Source organism: Durio zibethinus, chromosome 7 (assembly GCF_047325235.1).
Source record: "Durio zibethinus cultivar Kanyao isolate XHJ-2024 chromosome 7, ASM4732523v1, whole genome shotgun sequence".
NCBI lineage: Eukaryota > Viridiplantae > Streptophyta > Magnoliopsida > Malvales > Malvaceae > Durio > Durio zibethinus.
In genome coordinates, this window is record NC_143168.1 from 28274815 (window position 1) to 28296576 (window position 21762).

A 21762-nucleotide genomic window follows, 5' to 3' on the forward strand; every position below is an offset into this window, starting at 1 on the left:
TTTTAGATTTGGTAAGAAACTAGGCTACTTGTTCGGCGTCATTTGCTTCATTTACATTGCTTCAAGGCGAAGGGTAAATTAGAAACATAACTTTTGCTTCATTTACATCTTCACTTGCTTCATTCCCCTCCGATGCTGAAACTTCTATGCCTCAACACAGCAACTCCCAGCCTGCGAGTCAAGCCCGACTCTAATTTGGCCTTCCATTCGTTGGGTCGACTTACCGGTTTGACTCGGAGGAGCCCTACGAATTCGTTCTTCAGGGCTTGCTTCTGTTCTGATTCCAGCGATGAGTCTCGGTCGGTTTCCAGCTCCCAACCAGTAGTTAAGGGGGAGGTAAAGGGAGCCGAGTCTGGGGCCAATGGGTCTGACTCAAAAGCATCATCAGCGATCATGCCAACTTGTCCCAAGCCAGAGTATTATTTGACGGTTAGTTTCGGAAATTATGAATCTTTTTGAGGTAGGAGTTTGTTTAGTTGGTGAGAAATTAAGGAAAAGAGAGGAAAGAAAATTTCTTTTTATAAATTTTTTTTTATGATATTTGTAGCCATTTACAATTGTTAAAGTTTGTTCAATGTTTATTGGTGTTTGTTGTTCCAGGCTACTGGTTATGTAAAGTTAGTTCTTTTACATAACATTTCTGATGAAATTCTTTTGTTGAACATAAATAAACATGTATAATGAGATTCCCCTGCTTGGGTTGATTGAATGAGAGTAAATTAGTGAATTTGCAAATCCTTTTTTTTTTTACTGGGGACTTTATTTTCCCTTAAAGATAGTCAAACAAATTTTATACATGTTTAGTTGAGTGTTTTTGTTGAAATTATGAACTGCATTTCCAAATAAAGCTTGTATCTGTTCTCTCCCACATTTGTTTAACGAATTCTTTGTCTTAATTGTTTGCAGGTTTCGGTGTTACCTTTGCCATGTAGACCTCTTTTCGCAGAATTCTACATGCCAATTCATGTCAAGGTATGGCATGCTGTCCAATTACATGGAGTATGAAATTTTCCCTAGTTTCTTTTTTTTTTTTTTTTTTCTTAGGATAGTGTATCCTACCTTCTTGAACTTTCAGGTGTCTTATTGTTTATAGCTTAGAATGATACAACTTAAGTTGGTTATGTACACACACTAAATGATGTTGATGAAAATGTGAACTTAAAACTCTTGTTGGAGCAATTTTTATCAATTTGATTGTAGATTATGAATCCAAAGAGTAGCCATAAACGTTAATACATGTGCTTCATCTCCACATTTCATTTCTTCTCTACTTTCTGAATTTTTTCTGTGCTCACTGCATTCAGCCTCATCTCTCTCTGATGCATTCAAAGCCCAACTTTTTCCATGGGAAATTTAGACTTGGGAATATTTACACTGGAAACAAGCATGCCCTTAGGCTATTCTCTTCAGACAATGCTCCGTCACCAATCGTTACAGAACTCATATCAAAACAACAATGGAAAAGTCTTAAAACTCATCACAAAAACGCAAGCCCCATCACACTTCTTCAACAACTGCTTGATTCTAAGACTGACCCAGACCTCACTCTAAGGTACCTTAAAGAACCCAGCTTTAAGGGTACTCTTTTTTTTGTTTCTTTCTTTTCTATGTGTGCTAATTTGATTGTTGTTGATAACTTGTAGGTACTTTAAATGGTCAGAGAAAGAGTTTAATCTCTCCTATTCAGTAGAACTCAGTTGTAAGCTGTTACATTCACTTGCAAATGCTAAAAGGTATCCAAAAATGAGATCTTTCTTGCATGGTTTTGTGAAGAATGAGAACTCCATTTCAGTTTCTTCTGTTTTTCATGCTATCTCGGTATCTGGTGATAGCTTTTGTGCTAATTCAATAATTGTTGATATGTTGGTATTGGCTTATGTGGAGAATATGAAAACCCATTTAGGATTTGAGGCTTTTAAGAGAGCTGGTGACTATGGGTTTAAGTTATCAGTGATATCTTGTAATCCTCTGTTGAGTGCTTTGATGAAGGATGGTAAGATTGGGGATGTGGAGTATGTGTATGAAGAGATGATGAGAAGGAGGATTGAGGTTAATGTGATTAGTTTTAATACTGTGATTAATGGGTTGTGTAAAGTTGGAAAATTGAATAAGGCAAGTGATGTTGTTCAGGACATGAAAGCATGGGGCGTTTTGCCAAATGTAATTACCTATAATACTCTTATTAGTGGTTATTGCAAGAAAGGTAGAATTGGTAAAATGTACAAAGCAGATGCTATTTTGAAGGAAATGTTTGCAATTGAAGTTAGACCTAATGAAATTACTTTCAATATATTAATTGATGGTTTTTGTAAGGATGAAAATTTATCGGCTGCTATGAAGGTGTTTGAGGAAATGCAAACACAGGGATTGAAACCTAATGTGGTTACATATAACTCTTTAATTAACGGATTGTGTTTGGAAGGGAGGCTTGATGAGGCTGTTGGTTTGCAGGATGAAATGGTAGGATTAGGTTTGAAGCCAAATGTTGTTACTTATAATGCCCTTATAAATGGGTTTTGTAAAAAGGGTAAGATGAAGGAAGCTACTGACTTGTTTAATGATGTTGTTAAAAATGGAATTTCTCCCACCATTATAACATATAATACCATGATAGATGCCTATTGTAAGGATGGAAGGATGGACGATGCGTTTGCTCTGCGTGAAGCTATGGTGGATAGAGGTACTTTCCCTAATGTTACAACTTATAACAGCTTAATTGCTGGTTTGTGTAGAGAGGGAAACATTACAGTTGTTAGAAATCTCATTAATGAAATGCTAAATAAAGCTTTGAAAGCTGATGTTGTAACATATAATATACTGGTAGATGCATTGTGCAAGGAAGGAGAATCAAGAAAGGCAGCAAGACTCTTGGATGAGATGGTTAAGATAGGTTTGAGACCAAATCATGTGACATATAATACTTTGATGGATGGCTATTGCAGGGAGGGAAACCTCAGAGCAGCATTGAATGTTAGAACACAAATGGAGAAAGAAGGGAGACGAGCAAACGTTGTGACATACAATGTGCTGATAAAGGGTTTGTGTAAGAAGGGCAAACTAGAAGATGCAAATGGACTTCTTAATGAGATGTTAGAGAAGGGTTTGATCCCAAATCGAAGAACTTATGAGATAGTTAAGGAGGAAATGGTGGAGAAAGGCTTTGTTCCAGACATTGAAGGGCACCTATATAGCATCTCAGCCAGCTAATAACCTTTCAAAAGAAAAACTTATTTGTTATTACTATGGCCATTATTTTATTGGCTTGTGGATGACTTAACCTGAGAGAATCTTTAGTGGCTTATCATGTTAATATTTATAACTGTAATATGAACCAGAGCAAGTAACTCCTTTAAAGAAGCTTCTCAAGAATTCCATATGATTTTTATTTTTTTTTGGAAAAGAATGCATGTATGAGCCATAAGCCTTACTTATAATTTCTTGCTTCTCAAGTTATACAAAACTGGTAGGTATCCAGTATCTTGTCAAATGCAGCTATGCAATTAAGGCTAATGCTCTTTTTCAAACTTAACAATGCATTCTGTATTGGAAATATTTTGGTACTTTTTTGGTTGTCAAGACGGACAATTTGATCACATTTGGAAATAGCATATTCATGAAAGTTATCAATGATATGTAAGATTTTCTTTTTTAATTTTAATAATCACAATTAGAATGCTACATTCAGAGCATTTGACCAGAGCCTCCATTCCAAGCCTATATATATACTCAAAAGTCTTGCAGTCGTTTCTACCATGCCAACTTATTAGCAGCAATAAATGATATTTCAGAAACAGAAAGGGAAACAGAAAAGGTTAGAAAGATGGAAATGGAACACCGAAACTTTTTAAGTACCAAAATAATAACGATAAAAATAAAATATTTTTAACTCCACGAACGAGATTAATAAAATAATAAATATTTTTTAGTATATATTTAAAAATAAAAAAATTAATTTTAAAAAAAAATGTGTTACCTTTTTAATCCGCTTGTCAAATTAAAAAATTTTGCATAATGTCTCAAATGATTTTTCAATATATAATAATAAAACAGAGATTTTGAGCTTCAAATTAGATGTTACAGTGGTCCAGAAAATGGACCCAAGTGTTGGGCTAGCCCATGATAAATGATTGGCTTCTAAAAAATCTTGGTTAATTCTTTCTTGACTACTGATTTACCTTTCAGTGCACGTGGCAACAACAGATTCCCTTCCCTCTTCCTTAAGCTTTGAAACTTTAACAAAAGAAAAAGAAAATCAAGAATCTGTCTGATCACATCTCTCCTCGGCTTGAATCCCAAATTAGGGTTAACAAATTACGACTTTTTAAGGTTTAGGGCTTTCATTTTTCCAAACAGTTGCCAATGGATTTCCAGAGGAAAAGAGTTCAGCTTTTGCTCTTCACCGCTGGAATCATCCTTCTTAGTATCACAGGTAAGAAACTACCCCTAATACGTCCTTGTTTTGCGTTCAAGTTTCATTTTTCTTTAATTTCTTCCTATATTCATGAAATTATTGCCATATATAGTGCAATTGAAACGAAAACTTTAATTGCTTAATTGATTAGATTTGTCTGTTGATATTTAAAGTTTGACTTTATTGCAAGTTTCCTTTTTGACTTTGCGGCGACTAAGTTTCAGATTCTTTGATTCAAGTTATGTTATTTTCCTCTTGTTTGTTAACTTGTATGACTAATTTGGTAGTTCTCTAAACTGTGTAATGACCCTTCTTTCTTCTTCGGGTTTCATGTATGTTTGAGGTTTATACTAAGATTACGTCATTATCAGCCTTTCCATTCTTTTGTATGCATTTTTTGCTCAGTTCCTAGTATAAGTTTATTACTGTTTAGCTTTTCTTTTTTTTTTTGTAGCTGAAAAATGCAGGCAACTGGTTGGGGAGGAGGCATCATCCCAAAGTGGGCAATTTACATTATTAAATTGCTTTGATATGGGCTCGGGTTCCGCAGCTTGTGCAGTGAAGGAGGGTGTGAAGCTTTATTTCTACAACATTAGAGCTGCTCATGTTGAGAGAGCAAGGAATCTCGCAATTGAAAAGGCAATAGAGGATGCAGTGTCGCAAGGCATGTCTGCTAAAGATGTAGCTAAACAAGCTCAAATAGAAGGGAAAAAGGCGGCGAAATTGGCAACACAGCAAGCCAAGCGCATTATAGGTCCTATCATTTCCTCTGGATGGGACTTTTTTGAAGCCATATACTATGGTGGTACTATTACAGAAGGGTTTCTTAGGGGTACAGGAACATTGTTTGGCGCCTATGCTGGGGGTTTTGTTGGTGAGCAAAGGCTGGGGAGGGTTGGTTATCTTGCGGGAAGTCATTTGGGGAGTTGGGTTGGAGGTAGGATTGGACTGATGGTTTATGATGTGGTTAATGGAGTGCATTACTTGCTTCAATTTGTTCAAATGGAAGAAAGTGAAAATTATGAGGCGCCAGTTTATGAAAAATCAGAAGTTTCCGAGGATTCCTATGCATATGAAAATTCAGATTCATATGAATCTCCACCTGATGAGAGCTCTGAATCACAAGAAAGTTATACTTTCTGGTGAAAACAGTGAGTTCATGTTGTTGTTATTTTTAATTCAGATGAATTTATTTACTAAATTCACATGTATAGATGTATCAATATCAATAGCGTTGTCACAATCATGTTTTTTTGTTATCAATAGTGTTATCATATGAATATAATGGTGTTGCTATCTTCAAAATCATATTATTTTGTTTTGACAAGATCACTAGTTAGTAATTCTTGAATCATTTGAAATCTTGTTCTTTTCTTACAATCTGAGTTACACAGTTACCTGATCTCGATCTGGCTTTGAGAAAATGATGAAGTCTGTTATTAGAGATCCATGCTTTAATGGTTAATGCATTGCTTAAACAGATATTTTAGCCTGCATACATGAATCAGAAGTTCCTGGATGAAAGGTCAGTTAGAGGAATACACTGTTGCTCTCATTTAGCCATTTGTAAAATGTAGAGTAATACACTGTAGTTGACTCTGGGCTCCTCTCGCATGAGATTTGGCTTAAACCTTGATTGAAGTAACTGACCTGCAGTTCCACCCTCCCTCGTCTGATAGTAGCTAACAATGGTAAAGGCTTAAAAGGGTTTTTTTTTTTTTTTTCCTGATTGATTATACCAATACATACCGGCAAATTTAAATCGTATAAAAATTTCTATGGATATAATTCGTTCATGCCATTTCTAAAGATAAACTTAGTTTGAGGCACCAAGAGCAACTGCTTTTCATCACAAGCATATGTTGGAAGACACCAACTGCTTTTCATCTCGCTTTCTTGTTGTTTTTCCACATTCCTGCCATAATCGTAATTGCCAAAGAGTGGTGCTATTTGCATCCTACGTTATTCTCTTCACACCCCCTGCTATTAACACCCATTATTTTTTTCTCCTCACTCCAAACCAAAACACAAGTTTATTAAAAAAATCCAAACACCTCCTTCTCTCCTCACACACCTCTTCAACCAAAACCCTAAAACCTTTAAGGATTAAACTCCAAATCAAGCCCTATTTGATGTTAAATAGCTTAGAATTAAAAGTAAATTGTTGTTTTGTTTTTGTATTTTCGTTTGATTTTGTATTTAATTTCATAAGATTTAGGATTTTAAGTTTTAGATGTGATTTGGGGTGCAATTAAACATTCTGTAAATGAATTTTTAGAAATTATCAAAATTTTTCAAAAGTGGATGTTCAAAAACTTTTTTAATGTACCGAAAATTTATTTCTAAAATCCTTTAAAAGTTTTTGGACATTCATTTTCGGAATTTTTTAAAAATTTTTGAAAAGAAATTTTTAGTATACAATAACTTAGCACCGTGACCTTATTATGTCATTAGTAGATTGGCAACTCTACTAATAGTAATGTCTAATCTTTTGATCATTAAGTACTATCCGTTCAATAATATTTATAATATTTTTGTAATTCTAATAAATGTGGATTTGAAAAAAATCGCTAAATGTGAAGAGATACTTGTGTAAGTTGGCCGTTGCACCATGTGTATTTGAGTGTGACTGTCTCATCGCACATGGTACAATATTCACTTGCATGAACGCTTTTTTATAATTAAAGATCTTTTTTAGATTCATGTTTGTTAGAATTAGAAAAGTGTTGCAAACATTATTGAATAGACAATACATCAAAAAAATTAGAGGTTTTATTATTGGATTTAAATAGTTGATACGTCTAAAAAATTATTAGAGATCCATTTAAAAATTACAGCAAAGGACATTCGATATTCTCTTGCCAAATATTGATCAAAAGATTATAACAAAAAAACTTACGTAAAAAATTATTTTCAAATATATATTTTTAGATAATTGTAATACTTTTTGAAAATATATTTTCAATACAATGAAAAAGTTTTCAAAAATGAATTTTTGGTACATTAAAAAAATTTTCGAAAATAAATTTTCAATAATTTATTAAGAAAGAGTGTAAAGAACAAAAAAATAATTAATTAATAAATATTTAAGTAATTTTTTTAGAACTTAATTTTTTGAGGTATATTGAAAGCTTTTTTTAATGCAAATAGCACCACTCATTGCCAAATACCAAATTAAGATAAAAAGGAGTTGCTTTTATGGGCCTCGTGGTGAAAATGCCTTGGCTTTGGATTTGATTTTGGTCCATCCATCAGTCATGGACATGAAAAATCTTGGCATTAAATGTATAACGCCTCGTGCTGTCTAGGTGTTGGATTGGGACAGAGAACTCAAATATTATGAGCTTAAAACTTTAAGGATCTAAAGTTTTTTTAGTATAAAAAGTAGATTTAAAATATGAATATGAATTATACATATAAACCATTATTCGAGTCAAAACTGCAACATAAATGATTAAAAGGGAAAAAAAAGGGGAAAAAGCAAACCAAAATCTTAAAGAGAAGGAAGTGATGTAGGGTGGGGCAGAAGGCCGACCATATTATTGAGATTTTTGAAGGCAAAGCAGCAGCCCAAATGGCAGTTACATGGCAAGAAAGGGTAATGTTTGCATGGAGCAGAGTGAAGAGGAGGTCTAATCAAGAAAAAAGGCCCATTCTAAATGAGTCTAGTGACGTTACACTCCCATGACCCAAGTGGCTACAGGTTGTTTGACTTTAATTCAATGCTTGGCTCCACCACTCATTTTTTCTGTTCCCTTTCAAATTCAAGAATTTTTTTATGTTGTGCAATTGGCTCAATAATTAATACATATATCTTGTTTTTGAGATTTCTGTTGTGGAAAAACCCAAATAATTTATTGTAAAGTTCTTGTGGAATCTCCAACATTAAATTTTTTTTTATTTTTTTATCATTTAGGGGTAACCAAATAAAACTGATTATTTTAAATCTTTAATCCCAAATTACTTTTGGCAAAAAAAAAAAACTCCCAAATTGTTCAATTTAATTCTAAAAGAAAAGAAAAATTACCTCTTACTATCATATAACCAACAATTAACATTGACTTACCTAAAAAAAATTAACATTAGCTATAATGATATTCAAAATTTAAATCTTACTTTTATTTTGCTTCAAATATTTAGCACTTGCATGCATATAATATATATATATATATATATATATATATATATATATACACACATATATATATTTCTACATAAAATTTCGAAGGCAAATAGGTTGCTTCAATCTGATCAAGACAATGTACACCTAAAAAATCTTTATAATTGCTGCTTTCCATATTAGTACCATGGAAACACCAACAAAATTTAAACTTATTCAAAAAAAATTTAGAAGTAAGGAAAATTACTCAATCTTCAAGAGTAAGGCAAGCCACCAATCATAAGTGAGATTTATACATGTTTTGGGATTTTTTGAATTTATAATTTATCCATTAACAAAAGATTGTGAGAGTTCAAATTTAAGTATTTTGTATTTAAATCTTAATTTTTAATCATTTACGCCAATTTTTATTCACAACCAAAGCAAGCTCAAGCTATTGAATCAACCATAATTGGAAACATCTGCACTATATGTAAAGCAATACAAAAAAGATAAATTATTTTTTGAAGTTGGAGTGTCAACCAACCCTAGCTACCTGCCTTTTGAAAAGCTAGGCGGCACCATGAAAAAAGTATCGCAACTTCGACGTCGAGTAGTCGCGCTTGCTTGCTAAACCTATTGTTGGGATTAGAAGTGGCCAAATTGGCATAATTGACAATTAATATTCCAATTTCAATGCCTTGAGAAAAATATTGTTTAATATGATAATCTTAAAGAGCCCCATAGAGCATTCATTTAGAAAAATCCATCTTTTAGTATAATCGATAGGGACATAAATATTCATTTATGTATTTTTCAAGCATTAACCATGATTGCCTTTTATGTGAGATGGTGAATAATCATGGTGAATTAAAATTTTCATTGATCTCCTCTCTTTACTCCAATGAGAAATACATCGTGACTTTGTTACACTAGCATTATAATTTTACAGAGTTGACAATTTTTAGGTTTTAACTTGGGAAGAGAGTCCTATTCCTACAAACAATTTACATTGTATCATCACATAAAATGTCAAAAAAAAAATTATAATTAAAAGGACTTTTAAAATGAAACTTGGTCATGGCACCATCAACAAAGGAGAAAACTCCTAAGCCGAAAGGAGGAGTGCAATGATCGGGTATAGCATAGCATGCGCTGACTTTAAGACAACAAATTGATGATCTCTAAATATTCACCACTGAATACAAAAGAAAAAGGGCATTACCAGAATAATATAAAATTCAAACAAGGAAACACTACTCATTGGCAAAAGCTAGGGTTGAATTTTTAAATTGGAAAGATAGCTTTCATAACATGGCATTGAAATGTCAGCATACTGAGCTTCAAAAGTGGCCATCCAATTTTTATAGGGGTATTTTGTCTTTTATATAGTTGAACTACAACAAGGAAGTGAGAGTGATAGGGAAAATTATGGCGTCAAAAACAAAATTATCTCTGTTTTAAGGCAAAAGTTCGGTTACACTCAAATATTTGATTCAATTCGGTAATATATGATTTTTTTTTTTTAAGACAGAGCTAAAATATGGTAAAGGCTTATTCGCAATTTGTGATCAATAATTAAAGAAAAAAAATCCTGATCACTGTTGCGTGTTTCTATAAAAAAAAAATAAAAAATCCTTCATTGTTCACATCGCCAAAAAACAAAGATCTAGACCTAATTATTTTGTTTTTCCGTAGAAGCAAAGATCATGTGATGCGGTGATGAGAGTTGATTTGCTCTTGAAAAGAAATTTTTTACTTATAAGAACAAAATTTTACAAAACTAGAGACCAAGTTTGGACCATGATCAATTGCCATTGCAGAATGATTATAAGGAGAATAGGGTGTGTTATGGTTAATCAGAGAAAGATATCAAAGCATATTATAATCAATTATATTCCCCCAAAATGATTGGACAATGATATTAATTGGAGAATCCTAATTAAGGGTACAAAAACTGATTGTTTCCATTATGGAAATTTTCAACAAGGTTAATACTATTAGGCCTGCTCGGTTCCTAATTAGCGGATGTACAAAAAAAAGATTTTAATATTTTTCACCACAACTTGTAGTTCTATACATATCTTGAATCCGTGATATACATAAAAAGGGGGGGGGGGGGGCTTTTTATATGTTTATATAAAGAAAAAGAAAAGATTAACCCACAAACCATCTAGTTAATTTCATGCAAATTGAACAATTATTAATGAATCAATAAAAAATAAGCATCACCAGGAACATGAAGCAATATTTCATGAGCAGAAGAGCACAGATATTGAGTATTGACCCTAATCTATTATATCGAGTTAAACAAAATTTCCACTTAAATTATTAAAATAAAACTTGAAAATAAGTGACAGCATTATTTAAGTGCAATATATATGGTCTGTAATGTGTCCATAAATCTGATATGTATCTCGTTCAAATTGTAATTATATCAAACAGTAAGAGCTATTCAATGTGAAATTTTAGAAGAGAATGATTTTAGTCACACTATTAATTCCACTTATAAAAGGAGAGTTTCAAGGCCAAATAAATTGGGATTATATATAGTTTAACAGGCCAAAGCAAATAATATAAAACAAAAACCGAACATGTCAACATTTGTCCGAAAGCAAAACAGAAGAATCAATCAGGTTGAATTTGGTGGACCCAAAGTTCTTGTCCTTCAATACATAAAATAGTAGGATAGGTTAAGCCAATTGGGGTTCATCTATATTTAATTGGCAACGCTAAGTGTGAACTGAGTGATGCTCATCATTTCGTCCCTCCTCAAATCAAAGAACAATTCCATCACTTTTGGCTATTGGTGAAAATGATTATTTCATTATCATTTGTTGGTTCTTACAAATTATTCACAAAATATATGGTATATGCAGTGTGAAACCTCAAGTTGTGAGAATCCATAGTGTGAAAGCATAGAGAGGTAAGGAATCTAGGGGTTGAAGATTAGAGTTGAAAATTGGAATGGTTTGAAAAATGTTGTGAAAGTTGAATTATTTGGTTATTTAATATATGTGTATACATATATACATACATATATATATATATATATATTTAAGAATAAAATATCTATCAATTAATATTATGAGCTTAGGGCTAAAAGTTGAAAAACTTCTTGAAATGTTAAAATATTTTTGTTTACATATTAATAATATTAAAATTTATATTCAATATGTAAGATATTATTTATTTTAATTTAAAAATTTTATGATTTTATTTCATAAAAAATATCTCATAAATATAAGTTCAAATTTCTCTCTCTCTCTCTCTCTCTATATATATATATATATTATAATGGATGCTCACTTTATTATTTTGTGAGATTAATTGAGTCCTTTCATTATTAATCAAGGGCTGACAAAACTAGGAGCTGATAAAGCTCCAAGTTATATATTGATTTTAAAAATTTTTTATCTAGACGCTCTTAATTGCTATTAAATTAAATAAATATTTTCATACACACCATTAATCCTTCTTCATTAATAACATTAAAAAAAATCTAAAACTAATTGCAAATTAAGCATTCCACGTTGTCCATCTAATAAGTCCTGCATGTGCGTTAAAAATAAAATGGCATCATTCTGTCTACATGTTAAAGCAGCAAGTGCTGATCACTGTGCTCTCCAAAACGTAGAAAGAAATACCAGAGAATTAAACTTTGTTGGGGATTGAGTTTTGCTTTGAAACCTACTTTTTTCTTTTTTTTTTCTTTTTTTTTTTTATGTTATAGGGAAACCCTGTTTTGTTTTGAATTTTGTCTCACACGAGTTTGAGTTCTTGTTTATCAAGACTCCCTTGGCCCTGAACTCCACTACTTTTGGGATATATTCATATTATAATAAGGATATATATATATATATATATATAATTATGCCTTAGCATTGAGGGTTTTATCACAAGTTTGAAAAGAAATTCATGGTCCGTGCATGCCATGGGAACTCCCATTTACCATAAACCAGTCAAGCTATAATCAACGCCTGATTCCTCCATTGAAGTAATTAAGCCTGCTATGAATTCAAAACCTTTTACATTCCTTTTAGTGGCCTAGATTTTAAGGTGACACGTCTCTAGCTTGGGATAAAAAACTTGACTCTGGATGAAGAAATTTAGGCTATAGATTATGAAATTCAGCCAAATCTTTGTTATTAATTATTACAAGGATCTGTTACTTACCATTCTAGAAATATATATATATATATATATATATGTAAAGATTGCCTGATCTGCTAAGAACATTGAAGACATCGAATACCTAGCTGCCCAAATTATTTTTTGATAGAATGTACATAGCTTTCTGCATTGGGACAAAGAAAACCTACTAAACGTTCCAAGAAAAGGTCAACTAACAATTGATATTACAAATAACAAAAGCTATCCTAAGCACCTCTCTAGTCTCTACTAATAATAATGAAAAGTAACAAGGCCAACCCTCCACATAGCTCCGCAGTTGGTGTGGTCCCCGCAGTTGCCCATAAATAATGACTCGATTGGTGGTTTGAGATTGTCTCTTTCATTTTGTTTCTATCCATTTCCTGGAGAAGTCTTTGTTAATTTTCCTTGAAAATTTGAGTCTTCCCATAACCTCATAGTGTCGACATGGTTTGCGAGAAAGATCCCTTGGTACAAGAAGTCTGTGAGTTGTATGAGAAAATCTCAAGCCTTGAGAATCTCAAACCTTCCAAGGATGTCAACATGCTCTTCACACAACTTGTTGTCACATGCATGCCACCAAGCCCGATTGATGTTACCAAGCTTTGCAAAAGAATTCAAGAAATCAGGTCTAAGTTAATTCGACTATGTGGAGAAGCTGAGGGACTCTTGGAGAGCCATTTCTCAACCATCTTAGGATCCTATGAAAACCCTCTTGACCATCTCAACATTTTCCCCTACTATTCTAACTATCTTAAGCTTAGCCAACTTGAATTCGATATTCTTAGTAAACACTGCTCAAATTATGTCCCTAGCAAAGTTGCCTTTGTGGGTTCTGGTCCCCTTCCCCTCACCTCAATTGTGTTGGCTTCTTTCCATCTTACCACCACCTCTTTCCATAACTATGATATTGACCCTTCAGCCAATACCAAGGCTCTTCAATTAGTTTCATCCGACCCTGACTTTTCTGAACGTATGTTCTTTCACACCACAGACATAATGGATGTTACGAATGCTTTGAAAGACTATGACGTTGTTTTCTTGGCGGCTCTTGTGGGGATGGACAAGGATGCGAAAGTTCGAGTCATTGATCATTTGGCAAAGTACATGGCCCCTGGTGCTCTTTTGATGCTGAGGAGTGCGCATGGTGCTAGGGCTTTCCTTTATCCAGTTGTTGAACCTTGTGATCTACGAGGATTCGAGGTCCTCTCCATATTCCATCCTACTGATGAAGTTATTAATTCTGTGGTCCTTGCACGTAAATTTCCAATGACTAAACACTCTGTTGAGCACCGTCATGGCCCAACAAAACTTCCCAACAAGTTTTTTGACATTGAAATGTTCAATCCCCTCAACCATGTGAACCTGATGGAGGAACTTGATATTGAGGAGCAACTCTCCTGATTGTCCCTTTAACTCTCACCACGTTGTTCTTCTATCAAGCTCAATAACACCCTAATTGGATCCTTAATTTGATTTGCTTTCGCTATGTTTCTACTTGTCTAACAAGTTATCTACTAGCAACATGTATCGGTTCTCTGTCCTTGCATCTTAAGTTTTAATAAATTAGGATATCCGGTTCAGCCTGATCAGGTTCAAGAAATGTTATCAAGATGAAGCATATTTCTTGATTGATTTTTTTGTGCTTTGATTGCCGTGATATACAGGATATGTACCTATAAGCATGCAAGCAAGTAATTTTGTTCACCTTCATCCTAAGGTCTTACTGTATCATTAATTTCTTCAGCTGAAAGGAAGAAAAATGTTTGTGAGAATTCTACTTATGCTTGCGTATATACAATGGTTACCTGCACAATTTATCTATTGACTTCAAAATTTTCTCACCTCAATCAGTTGAGGAAAAAACAGTGTCCAATTTACAATATTGTGATTGACAAGAATGCAATAAGATCTATTTCGCTGATGTCATTCATTCCCTTATCTTGTTTCTTCTGTTGCAATTTTTGTTTTTGATTTTTTTTTTTTTTGAATAATGTTAGATAAAACTTATCTACTTGGATGGTGCATTTAGAGGAGTTAGGGAAGGCAGAGGAGAAAAAAGTTTAGTTTGAGAAGAAATTATTTTTGTTGGATTCTGTAGTCATGTTTTGTCAGTCATTGCAATTTGCACTCATAGATCGTCTGGTTGTGCAAGTAGGTATCATTATCAGTTAATGGCAATCGTGAGCCACTTGGAAAAACTCTAATTCCAAAGTCAATTTTGTTGTCCTTGATTGCTTCAAATATAGGTAAATGGTTGATACTTTTTCCTCCATGCCACAAACTCTATTTTGATGAGATATTTTCTTAAGTAAAATCTGACAGTGAAAGGATACCCGTGTGTTAAACTTTTACATCTTCCTATTGTGAATGATTATGATTTTTTGGTATGATAATGGGAAAATTTTCATATGTTATTTACGAGCATCTACCTTCTTGATGGTTTCGCTCCTTGGATCAAGTTAGGAGCAAAATCGGATTTCTAGCAAACATCGGTAAGAGCATAGGATTTTGTGTAATCTACTATAGGGATTGCAGGATCCTTGGAAGTGGTTTTTTGGCCAGTGAAATCCCCAGATGATCAAAACCTGTTCTAGTGCCTTAGCTAAATGGACATTTTACTAACTAGACAAATTTGTGTTAATTCTTTTTTATGCTTCCATTTTCTTATCTTATTTGCCTATGCCAACAACTATTGACTAGGACAAGATATCATTGTAGCATCTACTATTAGGGAATGAACAACAATCCTCAACTTCAAGTTTTCTTCATCTGGTTTCTTTCTCATGTCAGTTTTAAGTTTTAATGGGGGTTGGAGGGGTTTGCAAGGAAGGTCTGGTTCACTTTGCCACGTAATATCAAAAGCAGTTAGTAATTCTGAACTTGAAACTTAAAGTCAAGGCTTCAGAAGCCTAAAGTCTCATATTTGTGAACATATATGTAGATGTTTCAATTTTCAATGTCTGAAAAAGTCCAATGTTATGCCACACGACAGCATGAATTGATTTCTTTTTAGGTATGAAGCATTGCTCTATTCAGTTTCATTCAGTTCTGTGTGGCTCAGCATGATAAATAATAAGTTAACACGATATCTATCAGTATCTAATTAATTCATGACGAAAGTTGACGCTGATAGAAAACCAATATATAAGTAAAGCCTGTCTTTCAAGAAACTTCCACAGAAGAACGGAAAAGAAATCAATGTAAGAAGAAAAATCACATATATCTGACCATTTTAGACAGTTTCATGTTCTTTAAGACAATTATGTTGACATTTTCTACATTTTGTTTTTAAATTTCCATTTCCAATCGCATCTCATTGCATTGCCCAGAATGACACATTCTTCATCCAACAATATTTGTGTATGACCAGGATGCAAACACCTCATATTTAAGCAAAATAGCTGGAATTGCACAGCTAACACAAAAATTGAAAATCTCCGGTTCTTATGATAAACCAAATTAGAATCAAATCCATCCAACAAAAACAAAATCTTTGTTTTGCCCCGAAATATATCCAACTTTTTCTTATTTCTTAATGTATTTGAATTAAGACTTTGATTGTGAAGGTGGATTAATGTTTCTGAAGCCCTGAACTCTGCAAGAGATTCTATAACGTGAGTGCAAAGTTTTAGAAATGAGTTCAGCAAAGACGCCAATCCCACAAACTTGACAAACTTGGGCCACAGATAAAGATGGCTAATATCGTAAACCTGGTGAGTCCAGGATTAGTGGTGTGGGCATTACAGCACTGCTCTGGCCTGCATGAACTTCAAATGGGCCTAATCTCAAGAGCCATCATTTTTCTTGTGTTGCACAAAGATGGCTAGTATCCTAAACCTGGTGAGTCCAGGACTGGTGGTGTGGAGTCTGTGGACATTGAGAACTGCTGCAGCGTACAAGAACTTCACCTCGGCCTAATCCCAATAGCTATCATTATTCTTACGTTGCTTTCAAGCTAGCTACCAAGTAAAATCCCTCCCTCCCTTTACGTCTGTCTCTCTTTCTCTCCAGTCTCCACACTTATAGATGGAAATAACAGCCTTTGAGCAAAGAGACTAAGCTCTGACAGAGCATGTGTTTGATTGAATAGAGGCGTTCGTAATGAAAGAAGCTAAAATTATTCATGAAAAATCCAATGGCTTAACAAACAAAACAATAACCTGCGTTCCTTTTATGCAATACATTCACCAAAACCTTAGTTACAGTTTTATTTTGTTCCTTAACAAAGTCTGAATCAAATCCGTACCAAATCAAAGAAAGTAAAAGAAAAAAGAAAATCAAACCCTACACTATACTTTTGTTCGAAATTTAATTTCCTAAAATTATAGTTGCACACTTTTATATCTTAAATGGAAAGGGCACAGCAAATAAAAGTTCAGTAGAAAAGTTCCAAAATTAAGAGATGCTTTTAGTTAAAGGAGACGTGACTTCACAGTGTGCCTTACATATTACTAACTTACAAGACTACACACTTTAAAAGAACAATATTAAAGAAAAAGCTGATCCTTATGTTCAGAAACACTATCAGACAGGCTCCTTAAATGAAACTTTGAAAAGTAACGTGAAAACCGCCAGTCAGTAAAGTCATTAGGACCAAAACCAAATTCATCAAACAAGGGAAACAGCAGAAACTAGTGCTATTTCCAACCTCTCATATTTGACTCACCACTGATTTATCAAGGACGCTACAGGGTTTCAGCGTGCCACGCCTATACCAGTAAGGTTCATATACAATGGCACCATTGGGGCTTAATGGGAGGCGTTGTTAGCTCCTTTTTTGGACTTCTTTTTCCCTTTTTTGGAACAATTTCAGGAGCTCCTTGCATGCACCACTGAAATTATAAAATTAATGCTTGCACACAACAGGGACTTCAATGAATTAATATTGAAATATCATTACAATTCAATGCATTAAGAATTATCATGATTAATATGACCTTTTCATAAATCACACCTCAACAAGTGCCCTTAGACTAATCAATTACAACACAGTTTAATAACTTTAAAAAATTACACATGAATTAAAAATAACATCATTTACATATGTGTGGATTATTGCATACTAAAATACATTGTAACACTAAATAAAGTGACATGCGGAAAAGGATACCTTAAAAGTCCAGTTGTTTGGTCAAATATCATTAATTCCAGCTCCAACTTCAGTATCCAAGTACAAAGGTCCTCCAGTGTTCCCGGCAACGCCCTCCATAAGAGCAAATTTCATATCCTCAGATGGTTTCCAGTGCCGCTTCCTCTGGTTGATGAACCAATTGTTGATCTGCTTCGGGTCTAGTCCTGTTATTTCTGATAATTTCAACTTCTCCTCCTCCTGCAACACCACACACTTATAGCAATAGTTTCCACAACATTCTTGTTCAGATCATTTCTTTAGACTTAGTTAGGGGAAAAACAATACAAAAATATATACTTATTGGTAGTTATGGTTTCAATACAAGCTGAATTAGGGTTCAAGGACAATGCATTAGTCTTTCTACAGAAGGATTGATGCACTAACATCATTAGTCTCAGTGAACATAACCCTAGTGAGAGCAAACAAGTGATTACAAATGAAATGTTTAATTCTTTTGAAATGAATTAGCATACTGTTTCTCTTAACTCTCATTTCTCAAAACTCCATTGAGATTCATCTCATTCGGCATATAGCCATGCATGATGCAGGAGATTTGCAAGGAAAAAAAAAAGGAACAAAACAAAAGGCACCCAGTATTTAAGTTATACTGTAATTACCGTAGGATATGGCCATCTATAATGATTGTTCCACCAATCTAGCAGTATCAGCCTTGCATCTTTTGGTAGCTTACCCTTTTTTCTTTTCTTTAAGAATTCTTTTCTCAAACTGCTCAGATAGCCACTGTATTTGCGCATGAGCACTCCTTTGATGTCCTGGCTTGGATGGGCACCTGGAAAATCTTGACTTTCAGAAGCTTCCACCTCCCCACCACTAAACTCTTCCTCTGAAGTCCCAGCAGCCTCATCTGAAAAGAAAAGCATATAAGATATAATTGTCTTGCACATGAAGGACATCTACTAGGATATAAGTCGGTCCACAAAATATCTATAAAATGACATCCCTGCCATTGAATTTTAAAACCCGGTAAAATGACTACTGCATTTAATCATAAGTGACCCTCAAATGGGGCTTATACCAAACAAGTTAATAGGTTACAAGTTTATTTTCTCAAACTAATAGTTGCATGGTCCAACATGATGGAGCAGCAAAAATGTGATTAGATTAGATATTTCCTTCTTTAATGCTACATGTATTATCCAAAGCGTTTTATAGTTAAGTGAAATTCATCATGAACAAACCAATTTGCAGAAACAAAGAAAAGCAATTAATTAATCGTAGACAGTAAACTGAAAATACAAGCATTCTAGTCTATCATGCAACATTTTGCTGGGAAAAAAGCCAGCAGTATCATGGACACTGGAATAGAAGCAAGAAAAAGAATGTTTTGCTTATAACACGATTTACTACATGAGAAATCTTCACCACATATACATTCCAAGATCCATTTCTATTTCTTTCTTTCTTTTTTTAATTTCAAAAAAAGAAAAGCAAAGCAAAGAAAAAATGGACAGAGAACTAATTTAAGTGAAGATCCATTACCTCCATCCATCTTGTAAGATGTTGCTTTTGTTCAATAGACCAAATTTAAGTTTCAAATTACATGTTTAGTACAATGAATTACATACTACTATCTCACATATATTATGAGACAACATTGCTGACCAGGGCACAGTGGGTGATGTAACGGCAGTAACACATTCCAAACAATGTATACACTGATCATTTATATCTTAAAGCAGCAATTTTCTGGGCTGTCCCTATTTTATTTAAAAATTCAAGGGAATCTGTAATTTTATACACCAAGGCTCCTCACGTGGTGAATGATGAATTAAAATTTATATAAATTAAGGACTATTTTCAATATGAAAAACTAGTTTGTTACATAACAATATAATGAGATGTTGAGCTACAAACTCAATTACAAGTGATGCACCAATTTAAGTAAACCAACAACTTACATGAGATGTTGAGAAAAAACTGAGGAAAAATTTTAGTCTGAGGGGATATAGTGATGCACTAATTTCGGTAAACTACCAACATGGCAGTGTCAGAAGATAAATAAGTACCAATAAATTATTATATTCAAAAGTGAATTATAACTATCTAATGCTTATTATTGGCCAGGGTGGTGTAACCAGGTCCTGGAAATTAGAGATCCACCATGCAACTGTTCTTACAGCGCTTAAAAGTATAAATAATAAATATTCATGAAACACAATCAAACTCAAGCATGGTAAGAAAATAGGTAACTGGACCCAAGAGAACAGTTCATCTAACTTTAAGGGTTTTCAACATTTCAACTCAATTAGAAAGAAGAAAGAAAAAAAACCATTATTTTTTACATGCACAGTAGCAGGAGATTGAACTCATTAGAGAGACTCTTCCATGAAGTTTTAATGCAAAAAAGAACATTACCCTTTTACCAATTATTGTACTTTGATATGAGAAAATGCACGGCTAAAAACTTTACCAGAGCGATAATCCAGGGTTTTTGTCAGTGCTCCTTTACAGAGATTACTTAGTTGTGACTCGATGTTGCTCAAGAACAGTGTTGCCTCATCGAAAGGCTTTGATAACTCCTCTTTGTATCTACGAAGAACCTCACAATATGATTCCTTCAAAAAAAAAAAATCCAACAAGAAAAGAAAAGGTTATCCAATGATTTATTCCTAGAATATTGAGATTCATGCAACAAGCATTCTTCCTTTTCCTTAGATTTTCTTGAGAACCAAACAAATCACGAAAAGATAAAAAGAGCTTGTTTTTCAAAGACAAAATGAAGAATCTTTGACTTTAAAGTACCATGAACTCGTCAAGTTCTGGATCAGCTCCTATCTCACTGCAACCGCTTATAGGGTGGTTCTCTCGGCCAATTTCTTCAAGAAGAGAGGCCAGTTCAGGCGGTGCTCCAACCTATATATAAGAAAATACTCAAAGATAATCAAGCCCTCCCCCACAGTTTATCTAGCATTGGAGAATCCAGATAATTTTTTTTATTATTGTTTGCTAGACTATTACTATTAAACTATAAAAAAGAAGCAAAAACTATTATGATAATTAATCTTAAAAAACAACCAAAAAAGCTAAACACAAATAACCACCTTTTGGCATTCTATGTAAGCAGATACTAGGTTTGGATAACGAGGGTGACCGGCGATCTGGGTCTTGATCAGATCAGACATATGTGATCCAGTGGCATCTGTGTCAGCTGCTTGATGATCAAATTGAAGTAAATGATCAACTGGACTGAGAAAATCAGTGGTAACAGCTGCAGTAAAGTTAGCTGCCGCAAAGTTATTAACCCTTACAATATCATTTGAACACGAGATTGTAGGATCATCAAGCCTGTACAAGTCTTCCATGGTCTTTTCACGCGAAAGGGTTGGTAACAAAATCAAACCAAATACTTGCTAATCAGAATCAAACTCCTTGTTTGAAAGATCAGGCAACTCGGGTTTTATGTAAAAATTTCTAGCATGCCCTAGAATATCTAATAATGATCTCAGCTAGCACTAGACAAGCAAGCTTTCTAGTACTTGTACTCCATTAATCCATCCCCAAGAAACAAGCAGTTCAAGAATCCATGAACAGGTAAAGAGAAAATGGGAGCTTAGCCGAAGAATCTAAAGCTTTCGGAAACTTAGGGATGTTGAAAACAAGAAATAACAGCCGCCATTAGAGAAACCAAAACAGGTGAACTCTGAGAGAGAAGAAGAAGACGAAGGGGAGCTTAGGAAAAGTTGTTTTCACATTTTAGTTGAAGTTCAACTAATGAAAAAGACCAGACCATTGCTTTCTTTTCCAAGATGAACGGAGGGAGAGAGAGAGCGAGATGGAGAGAGAATGTTGGGTGCGGATTGCTTGTTACACTTTGCAGAGAGGGATAGTCTAGTAGAGAGAGAGAGAGAGAGAGAGAGAGAGAGAACTAAAAAAGAGGGGATGGTCTCACGGACGTATTCACACGCTCTGGAATAGTGAAGATTTTTCATTCATTTATCGAAGCAT

General features: G+C 33.9%; 4 protein-coding genes across 7 annotated transcripts; 3 read left to right on the forward strand and 1 right to left on the reverse strand.

Moving 5' to 3' along the window:
• The first annotated feature begins 15 nt into the window (after nt 1-15).
• Nucleotides 16-3380, forward strand: LOC111277378 (Pentatricopeptide repeat (PPR-like) superfamily protein). The gene is made up of 4 exons (XM_022863796.2): nt 16-429; nt 907-972; nt 1305-1552; nt 1644-3380. The coding sequence occupies exons 1-4, from the start codon at nt 133-135 to the stop codon at nt 3205-3207; spliced, it is 2175 nt and encodes a 724-aa protein (XP_022719531.2). The 5' UTR covers nt 16-132; the 3' UTR covers nt 3208-3380.
• An 800-nt stretch (nt 3381-4180) lies between these two features.
• On the forward strand, nt 4181-5719 carry LOC111277379 (uncharacterized). 2 transcript variants are annotated; one of them, XM_022863799.2, is made up of 2 exons: nt 4181-4429; nt 4879-5719. In XM_022863799.2, the coding sequence occupies exon 2, from the start codon at nt 4943-4945 to the stop codon at nt 5555-5557; it is 615 nt and encodes a 204-aa protein (XP_022719534.2). In that variant the 5' UTR covers nt 4181-4429; nt 4879-4942; the 3' UTR covers nt 5558-5719. The 2 variants fall into 2 exon arrangements, with proteins under 2 accessions (XP_022719534.2, XP_022719533.2); XM_022863798.2 differs by having other exon boundaries at nt 4190-4429; nt 4866-5719.
• Nucleotides 5720-13013: 7294 nt separating this feature from the next.
• LOC111277381 (nicotianamine synthase-like) lies at nt 13014-14437 on the forward strand. Its single transcript, XM_022863801.2, has one exon. The coding sequence runs from the start codon at nt 13110-13112 to the stop codon at nt 14064-14066; it is 957 nt and encodes a 318-aa protein (XP_022719536.1). The 5' UTR covers nt 13014-13109; the 3' UTR covers nt 14067-14437.
• Nucleotides 14438-16967: 2530 nt separating this feature from the next.
• Nucleotides 16968-21762, reverse strand: LOC111277380 (homeobox protein knotted-1-like 1). 3 transcript variants are annotated; one of them, XM_089764241.1, is made up of 6 exons: nt 20859-21762; nt 20560-20670; nt 20228-20372; nt 18414-18661; nt 17776-17994; nt 16968-17497 (listed from the first exon to the last, which is right to left on the reverse strand). In XM_089764241.1, exons 1-5 carry the CDS (start codon nt 21117-21119, stop codon nt 17797-17799), a joined length of 963 nt encoding a protein of 320 aa, XP_089620367.1. In that variant the 5' UTR covers nt 21120-21762; the 3' UTR covers nt 16968-17497; nt 17776-17796. The 3 variants fall into 3 exon arrangements, with proteins under 3 accessions (XP_089620367.1, XP_089620368.1, XP_022719535.1); XM_089764242.1 differs by lacking the exon at nt 16968-17497 and having other exon boundaries at nt 17590-17994; nt 20859-20965; nt 21066-21611; XM_022863800.2 differs by lacking the exon at nt 16968-17497 and having other exon boundaries at nt 17590-17994.